Raw genomic sequence first — 12,508 nt, forward strand, 5'->3', positions numbered from 1 at the left:
TTTTTTTTTTTTTTTTTTTTTTTTTTTTTTTTTTTTTTTTTTTTTTTTTTTTTTTTTTTTTTTTTTTTTTTTTTGCAGTACTGGAGATTGAATCCAGCTGCAGCCCCTGCTCTTTTTATATTTTATTTTGAGACACGTTCTCACCGAGTAGCTTTGTCTTGCTAACTGGTCCAGGCTGGGTTTGAACTCATGATCCTCCTGCCTCAGCCTCCCCGATCACTGCAATTACTGGGGTGCAAATAAGTAAAAGGAGGAGATAAAAACCATGCACCAGTTATGTCTTCTGGGACACACCTAATTGGATGGTGAAAAAAATATGAACTCGGTTCAAATGACTTGCAAGATTCTAATTAAGAATACATTTAATGAGGGCAGGGGACCCTTCAAAAAATTCTCCAGTAAAAAATCCCCCTAAGTTATGCAGCAGTTTAAAAAAAAAAAGTCCTTTTATTTTTGGTCTTGATCTTCACGGTCGGTTTTCAACTGAACACTGAGACCCTGACTGCATAAAAAATACAAATCACATTTCTGCAAAATCGTTTTGCAACCAGTAGCCTGAGATGCATCCTTCAGTCTATGGGGAGAGACTCCATCACCCCAAACCTCTCCGTTTGCATAACCCGAAACTCCCCTTCCACCTAGTCCTGACTTCTGAGTTTCCAAACTTTGCCCGTTTTGCAAAGCTTTGGAGCGTGCGGGCCTACTGTGTGCAGGGAAATCAAAAAGCAACCGAACAGAAGCCTCTCTGGGGCTGGCCTGCAGGGGGCGCTGTGCTCTGCAAGGGCCCTATCCACAGAGGCACCATCTAGAATGGCCCAGAGAGCAATAGGGCAGGCGGATAAGGTCAAGAGCCAAAAAATGATTTATCGCGTGAGGTTTTGCATGTCTGGAGGTGGAGCCGGAGATGACACAGCCTGGCCCTGTGCCCTGGAGCCCTGGGAAGGAGTCTGTGTTCATAGCATGTGTGTGTGTGTGTGTGTGTGTGTGTGTGTGTTGGAAAACCGACTTGGGAAGAAGAGAGGGCTTGCAATCCCACCCTTCTGGCTGGTTTCCATCCATAAGCATCAAAATATCTCTGATGGGGCTGGGAACAGGGGTGTACAACTGTCATCCCAGACGCTGTTGAGGCTGAGGCAGGAGGATCACGAGTTTATAGCCAGCCTCAGCCAAAGGGGGCCCTAAGGTCTGCAGGGATCCCCGTGTCTGAGTCCTGAGTCTGCAGATAAGGACATGGGCATCTCAGCAAAGTCCCTTCCTGTCTATCAGCGGCCCCCGGTGCTGACCCTACAGCTTCCTTTCCAAGACGCTCTGGACCTGCAGCCCTGCCTGGCCTCCGGGCACCTTCCTCACACACCCCCTGTGACCTGCAGGGGACATGCAGGCGGGAAGGCATGTCCCTGAGAGGAGCCAGGTGACCCTGAAGGGGAGACTTCTGGGACCCTGACGCAGACCAGGTCCCAGGACCCAGGGGGACGAGGATCCTTCCTCCAACCCTAAAATCTGCAAGAACAGGTTCCACTGAGAACCAGGCAGCAGGGGCCAGGGGGACCCAGAGTGGCCATGGCCGTGGGGACTGGAGAACCAGATGTCACCCTGCTGTCCATCAAAGTCAGGAGGGGACCTGGGCGGAGCTCTGGGAACTTCCCTGGGACCCCAATAGAACTGGAGGGCAGGAGGGGCACGCTGTCCCTGTCCTCTCTGAGAGGACCCCTCTGTCCCTCGAGAGTGTCCCCTTCCCCTTTCTATCCCTTCAATACACCCCTGCACAATTCTTTTTTTTTTTTTTAAGCATTGTGCAAAACATGTCCGTGATGACGCTGTGACATTGCAGGACACCTCCCTGCCCGGAAACACTAATGAGTAATTGCTCATTTAAACTATTTAAATAATTGCTCATTAAACCCTAATGAATAATTGCTCATTTAAACTATTTAAATAATTGCTCATTAAACACTAATGAATAATGGCTCCAGGTCCCAGCATCCCCTGGAACCCCAGCTCATCTGCCCCAGAATGCGCCAGACACATCTGCTTCTGTGTGACCTTGTTTCCATGCCGACCTTGGCAGCTGTCTTGCTCCGGGGGAGTTCCTAACCCCCTCTGACCAGGAGAGTGGGGTTCCCTCGGGTGCAAAGAAAAAAAATCCCTGCAGGAAGACGAGGTGGGGCGTCCGTGTGCGCCTCCTGCTGGACAGAGGGTGATTTGCAGTTTTAGACCCTCTTCGTCCAGCGGCTTCCTGGTCCTTGGTTTGTTCCATTTGGAAAAATCTCAGGCAGTGCACGCCTCTGAGTGACCGTCCGTGCACCTAATTAAACACGCAGGATGCTTTAGGGGGAAAAAAAAAAGATGCGTGATTTTTGCTTCTGCCAAGGTGACTCTCCATCTTGCCGTGAAGTGACCTGAATACATCACGGGAGAGACACTTTTTTTTTTTTTCCAGGTCGAATTGTTTTGCAGTGTTCAAGAAAATGGGGAAGGAGACAGGGTCGCTGATGGTCCTGCTGTGACAGAGGCCAAATTTGCCTGGTTTGCATCTCCCAAGGGGGAGTTGGCCATGTGACGGTCTTTAGCAAAATCTAAACTGTCCCCTGAGAGAATCCTCCTTGTTTTAAATGTTAAGAGCGACCTTTCCTGATATCGGGGGGACAGTTGGGGAGATGTGAATAGGAGTTGAGGCTTTGGAGTGTGATTAAAGCACCAGATTTTTTTGCATTTATCTGAAACGATTTGTTCTGATTAGCTCTCCGTGACAGTGGACTGCACTTGGACACGTCCTACGTAGATGGAGTGTCACTTCTCCTCCTTCTGGATGCACATCGTGTAGAATCACCCTGCTCCTGTGGTCATATATGCACCCAGGGTCACAATGTCCCATCCATTCTACTGTCCTCCCTACCCAGTACCCCTCCCCTCCCTTCACGCCCCTCTGCCTAATCCAAAGCACCTCTGTTCTTCCATAACCCCCTACCTTATTGTGAATTAGTAAACACATATCAGAGAAAGCATTTGGCCTGGGTTCTTGGGGATTGGCTTATTTCACTTAGTATGGTAGTCTCCTGCAAATCCATAATGCCATTCTTCTTCATGGCTGAGTACTATTCCATCCTGTACATGTACCACGTTTTCTGTATCCATTCATCTATCGAGGGACACCTAGGTGGGTTCCACAGCTTAGCTATTATGAATTGAGCTGCTATAAACATAGATGTGGCTGTGTCACTGTAGTGTGCTGATTTTCAGTCCTTTGGGTATAAACTGGGGGGTGGGATAGCTGGGTCACATGGTGGTTCCATTTCCAGTTTTCCAAGGAATCTCCAACCTGTTTTCCAGAGTGATCACACCAATTTTGCAGTCCCACCAGCAACGTACGAGTGTGCCTTGTCCCCACGTCCTCGCCAATATTTATTGTTACTTGTATTCATTGTCCCAATTGCCATTCTGACTTGGGTGAGACAAAATCTCCCTGTATTTTGAATCTGCATGTCTCTAACTCCCAGAGGTAACACCAAAAAAAAAAAAAAAAGTAAATAACCCCGTCAATAACTGAACTAAGGATCTGAGCAGACCCTTCACAGAAGAAATGCAATCAACAATACGTAAAAATAATAAAAAAAAAAAATGTTCAATACGCACAGGGCGCAGGTGCTTGCTGTGATTGACAGGTGGGTCTCCTCCCTGCAGGCTTCCTGAGCACGGGGGACCAGGCAGCCAAGGGCAACTACGGGCTACTGGACCAGATCCAGGCCCTGCGGTGGATCGAGGAGAACGTGGGAGCCTTCGGAGGGGATCCCAAGAGAGTGACCATCTTCGGCTCAGGGGCCGGAGCTTCCTGCGTGAGCCTCCTGACCTTGTCTCACTACTCGGAAGGTAATATGAAGGTGACCCCTGGGGCGGGGAGAGCGGGGGGATCTGCAGGAGCACTTGGTCCAATGACAGTCCTCTGTCACTATCTAGGGGAGCCCTATTTGCATATGTCAAAACTGTCCTATCCTCAGTCCCTTATGTAAAATGGCATTTATTATCCTTAAATAGTGACAAATACAAATTCATAGATTACCTTTTTTGGGGGAAGTTGCATACCAGGGATTGAACTCGGGGACCCTCGACCCCTGAGCCCCGTCCCCAGCCCTATTTTGCATTTTATTTAGAGACAGGGTCTCCCTGAGTTGCTGAGGGCCTCGCTTTGGCTGAGGCTGGCTTTGAACTCACGATCCTCCTGCCTCAGCCTCTGGGGCTGCCGGGATCCCAAGTGTGCACCACCAGGTCCGGCTCTGGTAGCATTTTTAACTTCTCGTTTTAACTTATAAATGCCTCGAATAGGTCAAATAATGACACATGATTTTCCTCCAGGGCTCTTGAACACGTCGCTCTTGAGAGGCAAACACTGGAGTTAGTGCAGTCCGCCGCAGTCTGCATTTCTGACAGAAAGGGGTCCCCAGGTGCCTTTGAGTGACACATTAGGCAGCTTCACGCCCCAATCCCATGTAGTCTCCGGGCCGTCGTCCAACCTTTCCAACCTCATCCTCCTGACAGCCATCATATTCCCGCACTCTTTGATGGCTTCCTTGTCCTTCAAAACCGACAGGGCATGCACCTCCGCACCTGGTCACAGCTCCGTCCCTCCCGCTGCACGGAGAGCTGAGCGCACCTAGAATTCTGCTCCTGCAACTGCCCAGGCCTTTCCAAATTTGCCTCGGAGTCAGGCATTTTTTTATTTCTGATGGGACAAAACAAACCTCACAAAACTCAGTTTTGCATGGAAACGAGTGGATCAATTAAAAAAAAAAAAAGATAGTTGGAGACCCATTGAAGATTTCTGCAAGCGTAGCTCATTTATTTATTCCATGAGAAATATAAAAGCCTAATATCTTTCAACCAAAGACAGGAACACAGATGCTTCCCTGAATTCTCGCTCTGAATCAGATTCCAGTGTCTTCATTATTATCATTATTATCATTTTATTTTTATTTTTATTATTTTAATTTTTTCTCCAGTGCAGTCCTGAAGTCCTGCTTGTGAGAGATGCAAGCTCTTTGGACCTCATGCATGGGCACAGCATGCGTTTGGGGGGAAGGAGGATACCAGGGAGCGTCTTTACGCACGTACATGAAGCCAAATCTGCAAAAAAATAAATAAATGCATAAAAATAAAATAGAATCCATGAAACTGTGCAGAGATAAACTGCATTTTTTTCTCCCTTCTATATATATATTTAATCTGGAGATATACCCCTGCAGAAAAGCCACGGCAGCAGAGCTCTGCGGATGCATCGTGCGTCCTCACTCCGGTGCGCACGGGCTCCGCTGCGTGGTGCCGCCTGCAAACGTTCGCGCGCCCTCAGGGACAGTAGCAGCGTCCTCCTCCGCCGCCCCGAGAAAGGGGACCTCCCTCCCGCGCGCGCTCTCTCACTGGCTCGCGTCTCTGTGCTCGCCCCCGCAGGTCTGTTTCAAAAGGCCATCATCCAGAGCGGCACGGCCCTGTCCAGCTGGGCCGTCAACTACCAGCCGGCCAAGTACACGCGCCTCCTGGCTGACAAGGTGGGCTGCAACATGCTGGACACGACGGACCTGGTGGAGTGCCTGCGCAACAAGAACCACAAGGAGCTCATCCAGCAGGCCATCACGCCGGCCACCTACCACATCGCCTTCGGCCCCGTCATCGACGGCGACGTGATCCCGGACGACCCCCAGATCCTCATGGAGCAGGGCGAGTTCCTCAACTACGACATCATGCTGGGCGTCAACCAGGGCGAGGGCCTCAAGTTCGTGGACGGCATCGTGGACAACGAGGACGGGGTGACCCCCAACGACTTCGACTTCTCCGTGTCCAACTTCGTCGACAACCTGTACGGCTACCCCGAGGGCAAGGACACGCTGCGCGAGACCATCAAGTTCATGTACACCGACTGGGCCGACAAGGAGAACCCCGAGACGCGCAGGAAGACCCTGGTGGCCCTCTTCACCGATCACCAGTGGGTGGCCCCCGCCGTGGCCACCGCCGACCTGCACGCCCAGTACGGNTCCTCCTCCTCCTCCTCCTCCTCGGCTCGACTCCTTCTCACACCTGCACCCCCAAATCATTTCCTTGACTTGTGCAATATGATCCCAGCGTGGTAGTGCACGCCTGTCATCCTAGCAGCACCGGAGGCTGAGGGAGGAGGATTGCAAATGGGAGGCCACGGCCTCAACCACTTAGCGAGGCCCTGAGCCACTTACCAGACTCTATCCCAAAGTGAAAATTTAAAAGGGCTGGGGGTGTGACTCGGTGGTTAAGCACCCCTGGATTCAACCAATCTCTGGCACTATATCTATGTATCTATTTATTTATATTTTACATTTTTTTCTCATATCGGTATATTTACATAATTCTCTATATATTCTACCTGAGAGTGCTTGGTGCTTATTGAAAAGTCCTCCAATTTGTGCTTGCTGGTGCAGGATTGGCAGATTTTTGATTATTGATTTCTGAGCTGACGGCAGAATTTCAAACCTAGCCCTGACCTGATCTCTTTTGTTAAATAAAAGGATTCTTTGAAACGTGTCGGTCACGTTGGCAACTGACCTTACTGATATTTTAGAATATTGTTTTCAAGGTGGAGTGAGATACTTTAAACCCAGGAATGAAGTAAATCTCGTGATAATTATAAAGGTGTATCAACATAGGTTTTCTGTATCTTTATGTATTGAGTAGACATATGTGACTGTATGTAATTTAGATGTCTGTTGTGTATACATGTGGGTGCCTATATATGCCTATATAAACATATGTAGATGTGTGTGTGCATACACACAAACTCACAAACACACATATACACAAATTTATATATTCATCTCTCTTATAGAAAGTTCATTGCAGGAAGCCCCCCCACAATGAGCAGATTCTGAAGACCCGCCCCCCAAGTCCCTTTTATAAAATGACACAATATCGACATGCAACCTGTCCACATTGTCTGATGCCCTTTAAATATTTTCTGGATGACAGATATAACGACGGAAAATTCTGCAAACACCCAGGTTCTCTTTTTAAATATTTATTTTTTGGTTGTAGTTGGACACAGTATCTTTATTTTATTTACTTATTTTTATGTGGTGCTGAGGATGGAACCCAGGGCCTCTCACATGCGAGGCGAGCGCTCTGCCTCTGAGCCACGATCCCAGCCCCCAAACACAGCTTTTCTTCCAAATTATTTTTACTCGTGATTGCTTGAATCCGTGGATATAGAAATCACAGATGGCCACCAAGATTTTTCTATGTCATAAATATATAGACAGACGATAATAGATAATAAATAGACATGCACTTGTACTTTATTATATTGAGTATTTATCTTTTTAACACTATAGATGCAATTTTATATTTTTATGCATAGAATATATATTCAAATTTTTATTTATAAATATATACTGAACTGCCTACAAAAATAGGTAGAGATGTAGATATACTTTGGTATAGGTAGTACATCTTTTTTATTTTATTTTTTTGGATACCACGGATTGAACGCAAACTCAGAGCACTTTACCCTGAGCCACCTCCTGGCTCTATTTTGTGTTTTATTTAGAGACAGGGTCTCACTAAGTTGCTTAAGGCCTCCCTAAGTTGTTGAGGCTGGCCTCCAACTTGCTATCCTCCGGACTCGGCCTCCCCAGCCTCTTGGATTACAGGCCTATGCCACCCTGCGCAGTTTCATACATTATTTACTTTGTACCAAAAAGTTCTATCTTAATCCTCATTAAAAGAGCCTACTTCTTGTCTCTTACACGTTTCAAAAATCACCTTTGTGTGCTTTCCCTAAAGGCAAAGTCAGAGTCATTTATCATATGTTTAATTGACCCAGTAAAGAAGAATGAAACCCAAATAAAGCCATTAAATTCTCATTAGCTGTCTCTGCTGCTGATGTGTCTGAGGATGAGGTTGGTGCTTTCACTATTAAAAAAAAAGAAATTATAATAAAGAGGAAGAAAGGAAAGATGCATGCAAGAGAAGTTGGAAGGACACTTCATTTCTTGTGTGCAAAGAGGAGGGAAGGCTTCTTAAACTGTTGGGCACACACCTGTGATCCCAGCTGCTTGGGAGGCTGAGGCAGGAGGATCGAGAGTTCAAAGCCAGCCTCAGCCAAAGCGAGGCCCTGAGCAACTCAGGGAGACCCTGTCTCTCAATAAAATGCAAAATAGGACTGGGGACGGGGCTCAGGGGTCGAGTGCCCCTGAGTGCAATCCCCAGTCCCCCACTCCAAAAAAATAATAATAATAATAAAATATATGACACAGTTGGTGCTTCTAGCAGAAGTGAGAAATGAGGTCCTGGTGAAGCTATAAATCTAAAAACAGTGGTTGGGACCAAAATGGCCATAGCCAATCCTACATTTTTTCCCTTTTAATTAATTAATTTTTAAAATTAGAGACAGGGCTTCGCTAATTTGCTGAGGCTGGCCTCCAACTTGCAATCCTCCTGCCCCAGCCTTCCAAGTCATGGGGACGACAGGCGTGCACCCCTGCACCCGGTTTGCTCTTTTTTTATACCGAATCACATAGTAGGTCCTCAGACCTGTGGTAGACCACCTGCCTGGCATGCCCAAAGCCCCTGGGGTCCATCCTCAGAACAAAATAAAGGGGTAGGGGATGAGGTGTGGACCCCAACAAACTACACACCCCCCTCCCTCATGAAAGACTTTAAGTGCTTTTGCCATTCGAAAATGGGAAGATCTTTCTAGAATGGCCACCCAAAGCCACAAACCCATGCATCTCTTTGGAGGGGGTCAGCTGCCATCTGTCTGTGGGGATTATTTTGGGGTCCAGGAGGTATTTCAGGCTGAGCCGACATCGCCCCCTGGTGTCCGGGAGGAGTTACTGAGCCACCTGGTGGAGGACAGCTGCTGCATGGATCTTATTTAAAGGGCCAGCCTCCTGCCCAGCTGAGCTGAGAGGAGGCCAGGCTGATGTATGGACCCCAGACCACAGCGTCCCTCTCTGACCGCGGAAATGCTCTGGGTGTTTGCTGTCGAGATTGTATCTGGGCTCCATGGGTCTGATCTTTTGATTTTTTTCCTCTTGGAAATTAAAGCATTTTGGATGCAGAAGGAGAAATTGGGAAATATGAGCCTCTGGTTCTCCACTGGCCTAATGCCGTCTCTGGAGCGTCTGAGTGGGGAGATGGCCCCGGGTTTGCTCAGCTCTGAGAGTTGATGGCGGTTTCACAGACCCTGCCTGTGCCTCTCCGAGACCTTTAATAGCTAGATGGTATCGGGCTGAAGCCGGCTTATCTGGGTTTTGCAAATCCTCTGGCCTATTCTTTGAGAACAAAATAAATGTGTTTTTCTTTACCTTTGAAACATGCACTGAGCTCCTCGCCGCAGAGCCCGCGAGCCCCACAGACAGAGCACTGTTTGTCCTGGTGGCTCGGCGCTTCATAAAAGCTCTCTATCTAATAGACGCCGGGCGGCAAACTCACACCGAGGGGGGAAGAGGAGGCATCTTTACCCCTTTTCATGTCTTGGGGCAACAATAAAAAAGAGAGGCCCAGCCTTTTCCTGGCAGATCCCAATTTAATAGAAAAAGACTTGAAATTCATTTTGCAAGATACATAAAAGACACATGAGGTGTCACATAGAAGCAGACATCTTCCCAAAAACATGCAGAAAGAAAAATATAATGGATCTGAACTGGCTGATTTTTCAAACATGTAAATGTTGCTAAGTAGGTAAGAAAATTCATGATATATGGAGATAGAGATATATATATTTGCATATATGCATACAAATATGCATAGACACACATATGCACTGTATACAGTTGGCGTTTAGTAAACAGGATATAGTGTGTTTTATTTGACTTTTCTGTTGCTGTGACCAAAATACACAATAAGAACAATTTAAAGTTTTCTTGGAGTTCATGGTATCAGATGTCTCAGTCCATACACAACTGGTTCCATGGCTCTGGCCCAAGGGGAGCAGAACAAGATGGCGGCAGGGCCTGGAGGAGGAGAGCAGCTCAGGACAGGGCACCAGGGAGCAGAGAGAGGTCTGCTCACCAGGGACAGGACAGAGACCCCAAAGGCACAGCCCAGGGACCCCCTCCTCCAGCCACACCCCACCTGCCTACAGTCACCACCCACTTAATCCACATCAGTGAATTAATCCACTATTTAGATCAAGGTTATCATAGTGCAAATATTTCACCTATGAACATTTTTTTCGTTGTCTGACACATGAGCATTGGGGGACACCTCATATCCAAACCTGAACATTGTGCTACACTATATAAAGGTATATTGTATGCCACTTAGAGTATACAGGTGGCATACACTGTGGTACAGAGCATACAGTATGCAATATTCTTGTGTACACTGTGTACAGTAAACACAGGATAGAGTCTGGTCTACAATAAGGTGGCCTGAGAGCCTTCCTTCCCTGGCCATCGCTCAGGTATTCCAATAATCGTATTGGAAGATGATCAATAATATTTCTTGAATTCTCCATTGTGACAAGAGTCTCATTGCTATTCTTCACCTTCATCTGTCACCTCCAAGGGTGATCATTGTGCCCACAGTGTGAGAGACTGAGGGAGGGCCAGGTGGGGTCAAAAACTTGCTCACGGTGTGCAGGGCTCTAGAAAACACGAAAACTGTTTCCTGGTCATTTCCTGACTCCGTCCTCAACGGGTGTCCCATACTATCATGGTCCCCTTTCAAACAGAAACAGCAATATGGTGCCTGTCTGTGTCTGAGCCGTTTATGCAATAGCAATGCACGTTTTTATTTGATGTTCCGTGCTAAAATCCCAGCATCTGTCCAAGGACTTCAATGTCCCTTCTTGATTGAGATAGAGAGTGCTCACTGGGTCAGCCAGAGTAGCCTCGGAAATCCAGAATCCTCTCCGTCCCTCCTGTCCACATTGGGGGATAGTTTTTATGCATTTATTTAATTATTTTTTAAGGTGGGAATCTCTTCTGTTCCCTGGAGATGTTTAGCGCCATTCCTGACCTATACCCCATGGAGGAACACACTCCAAAAAAAAAAAAAAAAAAAAAAAAAAAAAATTTCCAAACGCTGTCCATTGTCCCTATGGGACAAATGACCCCTGGTTTGAGATGGACCATTCAAATAGATTTGAAATACCAAATTCGCCTCGAGGCATGGAATTGTCCACTTCCTTCACTGAAAGAAATTGCATGCATTGCAAAAGCAGGGAAATTGTGGGGGACAATTATCCTTCAGACCAAGAGGGACTTACCTTTGGTTTCAAAATGGTAGACGCACCTGGATCGAAGCAGAACGGTGCCTGGGTTGAGCTCGGCAATAATCGTGACCCTGTCACGGATCCCCACGTGGGGGGTCGTGCAGAGATTTCCATGCACTTGAGGGTGACCTCCTTTCGCTAACCCCTGCTCCTCTCTCCCCAGGGATCCGAACCAGCCCGTGCCCCAGGACACCAAGTTCATCCACACGAAGCCCAACCGCTTCGAGGAGGTGGCCTGGTCCAAGTACAACCCCAAGGACCAGCTGTACCTGCACATCGGCCTCAAGCCCCGGGTGAGGGATCATTACCGGGCCACCAAGGTGGCCTTCTGGCTGGAGCTGGTCCCCCACTTGCACAACTTGAACGAGATCTTCCAGTACGTGTCCACCACCACCAAAGTCCCTCCCCCGGACATGACCTCGTTCCCCTACGGCACCCGCAGGTCCCCGGCCAAGATCTGGCCCACCACCAAGCGCCCGGCCATCACGCCGGCCAACAGCCCCAAGCACAGCAAGGACTCGCACAAGACGGGGCCCGAGGACACCACGGTCCTCATCGAGACCAAGCGCGACTACTCCACCGAGCTGAGCGTCACCATCGCCGTGGGGGCCTCGCTGCTCTTCCTCAACATCCTGGCCTTCGCCGCCCTCTACTACAAGAAGGACAAGAGGCGGCACGAGACGCACCGGCGGCCCAGCCCACAGCGCAACACCACCAACGACATCGCGCACATCCAGAACGAGGAGATCCTGTCGCTGCAGATGAAGCAGCTCGACCACGACCACGAGTGCGAGTCCCTGCAGGCGCACGACACGCTGCGGCTCACCTGCCCGCCCGACTACACGCTCACCCTGCGCCGGTCCCCGGACGACATCCCACTCATGACGCCCAACACCATCACCATGATCCCCAACACGCTGACGGGCATGCAGCCGCTGCACACCTTCAACACCTTCAGCGGGGGGCAGAACAGTACCAACCTGCCCCACGGACACTCCACCACCCGCGTATAGCTGCGCGGTCCCCTCCCCCGCCCGCCCTAGGTCCGGTCCCCTGTCCCCTCCAGCCAGAGAGGGTCCCCCCCCTCCCCGGGGAGAAACAGAACCCAGCGCCCCCATCTCCTACCCAGGACAGGTTGGCATCCCACAGGACTGAGGATCGAAAAGGAAAAAAAACAGAAAAAAATAAAATAAAATCAAGGGTCTTCGAGGTGACCCTGCAGACGCTGGCTCCTGGAATCTACCTGTCCCCTCCCCGCCCCTCTGCATCCCCCCC

The 12,508-nt window shown here is 48.8% G+C and overlaps 1 protein-coding gene across 1 annotated transcript in view; it reads left to right on the top strand.

The window, feature by feature from the left end:
* Positions 1 to 12,502, top strand: part of Nlgn4x (neuroligin 4 X-linked) — a 187,762-nt gene extending 175,260 nt beyond the window's left edge. Inside the window, exons 7-9 of the mRNA XM_048797403.1 lie at positions 3,682 to 3,867; positions 5,440 to 6,112; positions 11,367 to 12,502. Coding sequence (XP_048653360.1) covers positions 3,682 to 3,867; positions 5,440 to 6,112; positions 11,367 to 12,246 — 1,739 coding nt within the window. The 3' untranslated portion in view covers positions 12,247 to 12,502. The remainder of the gene's footprint in view (positions 1 to 3,681; positions 3,868 to 5,439; positions 6,113 to 11,366) is intronic.
* The last annotated feature ends 6 nt before the right edge of the window (positions 12,503 to 12,508 follow it).

This window comes from Marmota marmota, unplaced genomic scaffold (assembly GCF_001458135.2).
Source record: "Marmota marmota marmota unplaced genomic scaffold, marMar, whole genome shotgun sequence".
NCBI lineage: Eukaryota > Metazoa > Chordata > Mammalia > Rodentia > Sciuridae > Marmota > Marmota marmota.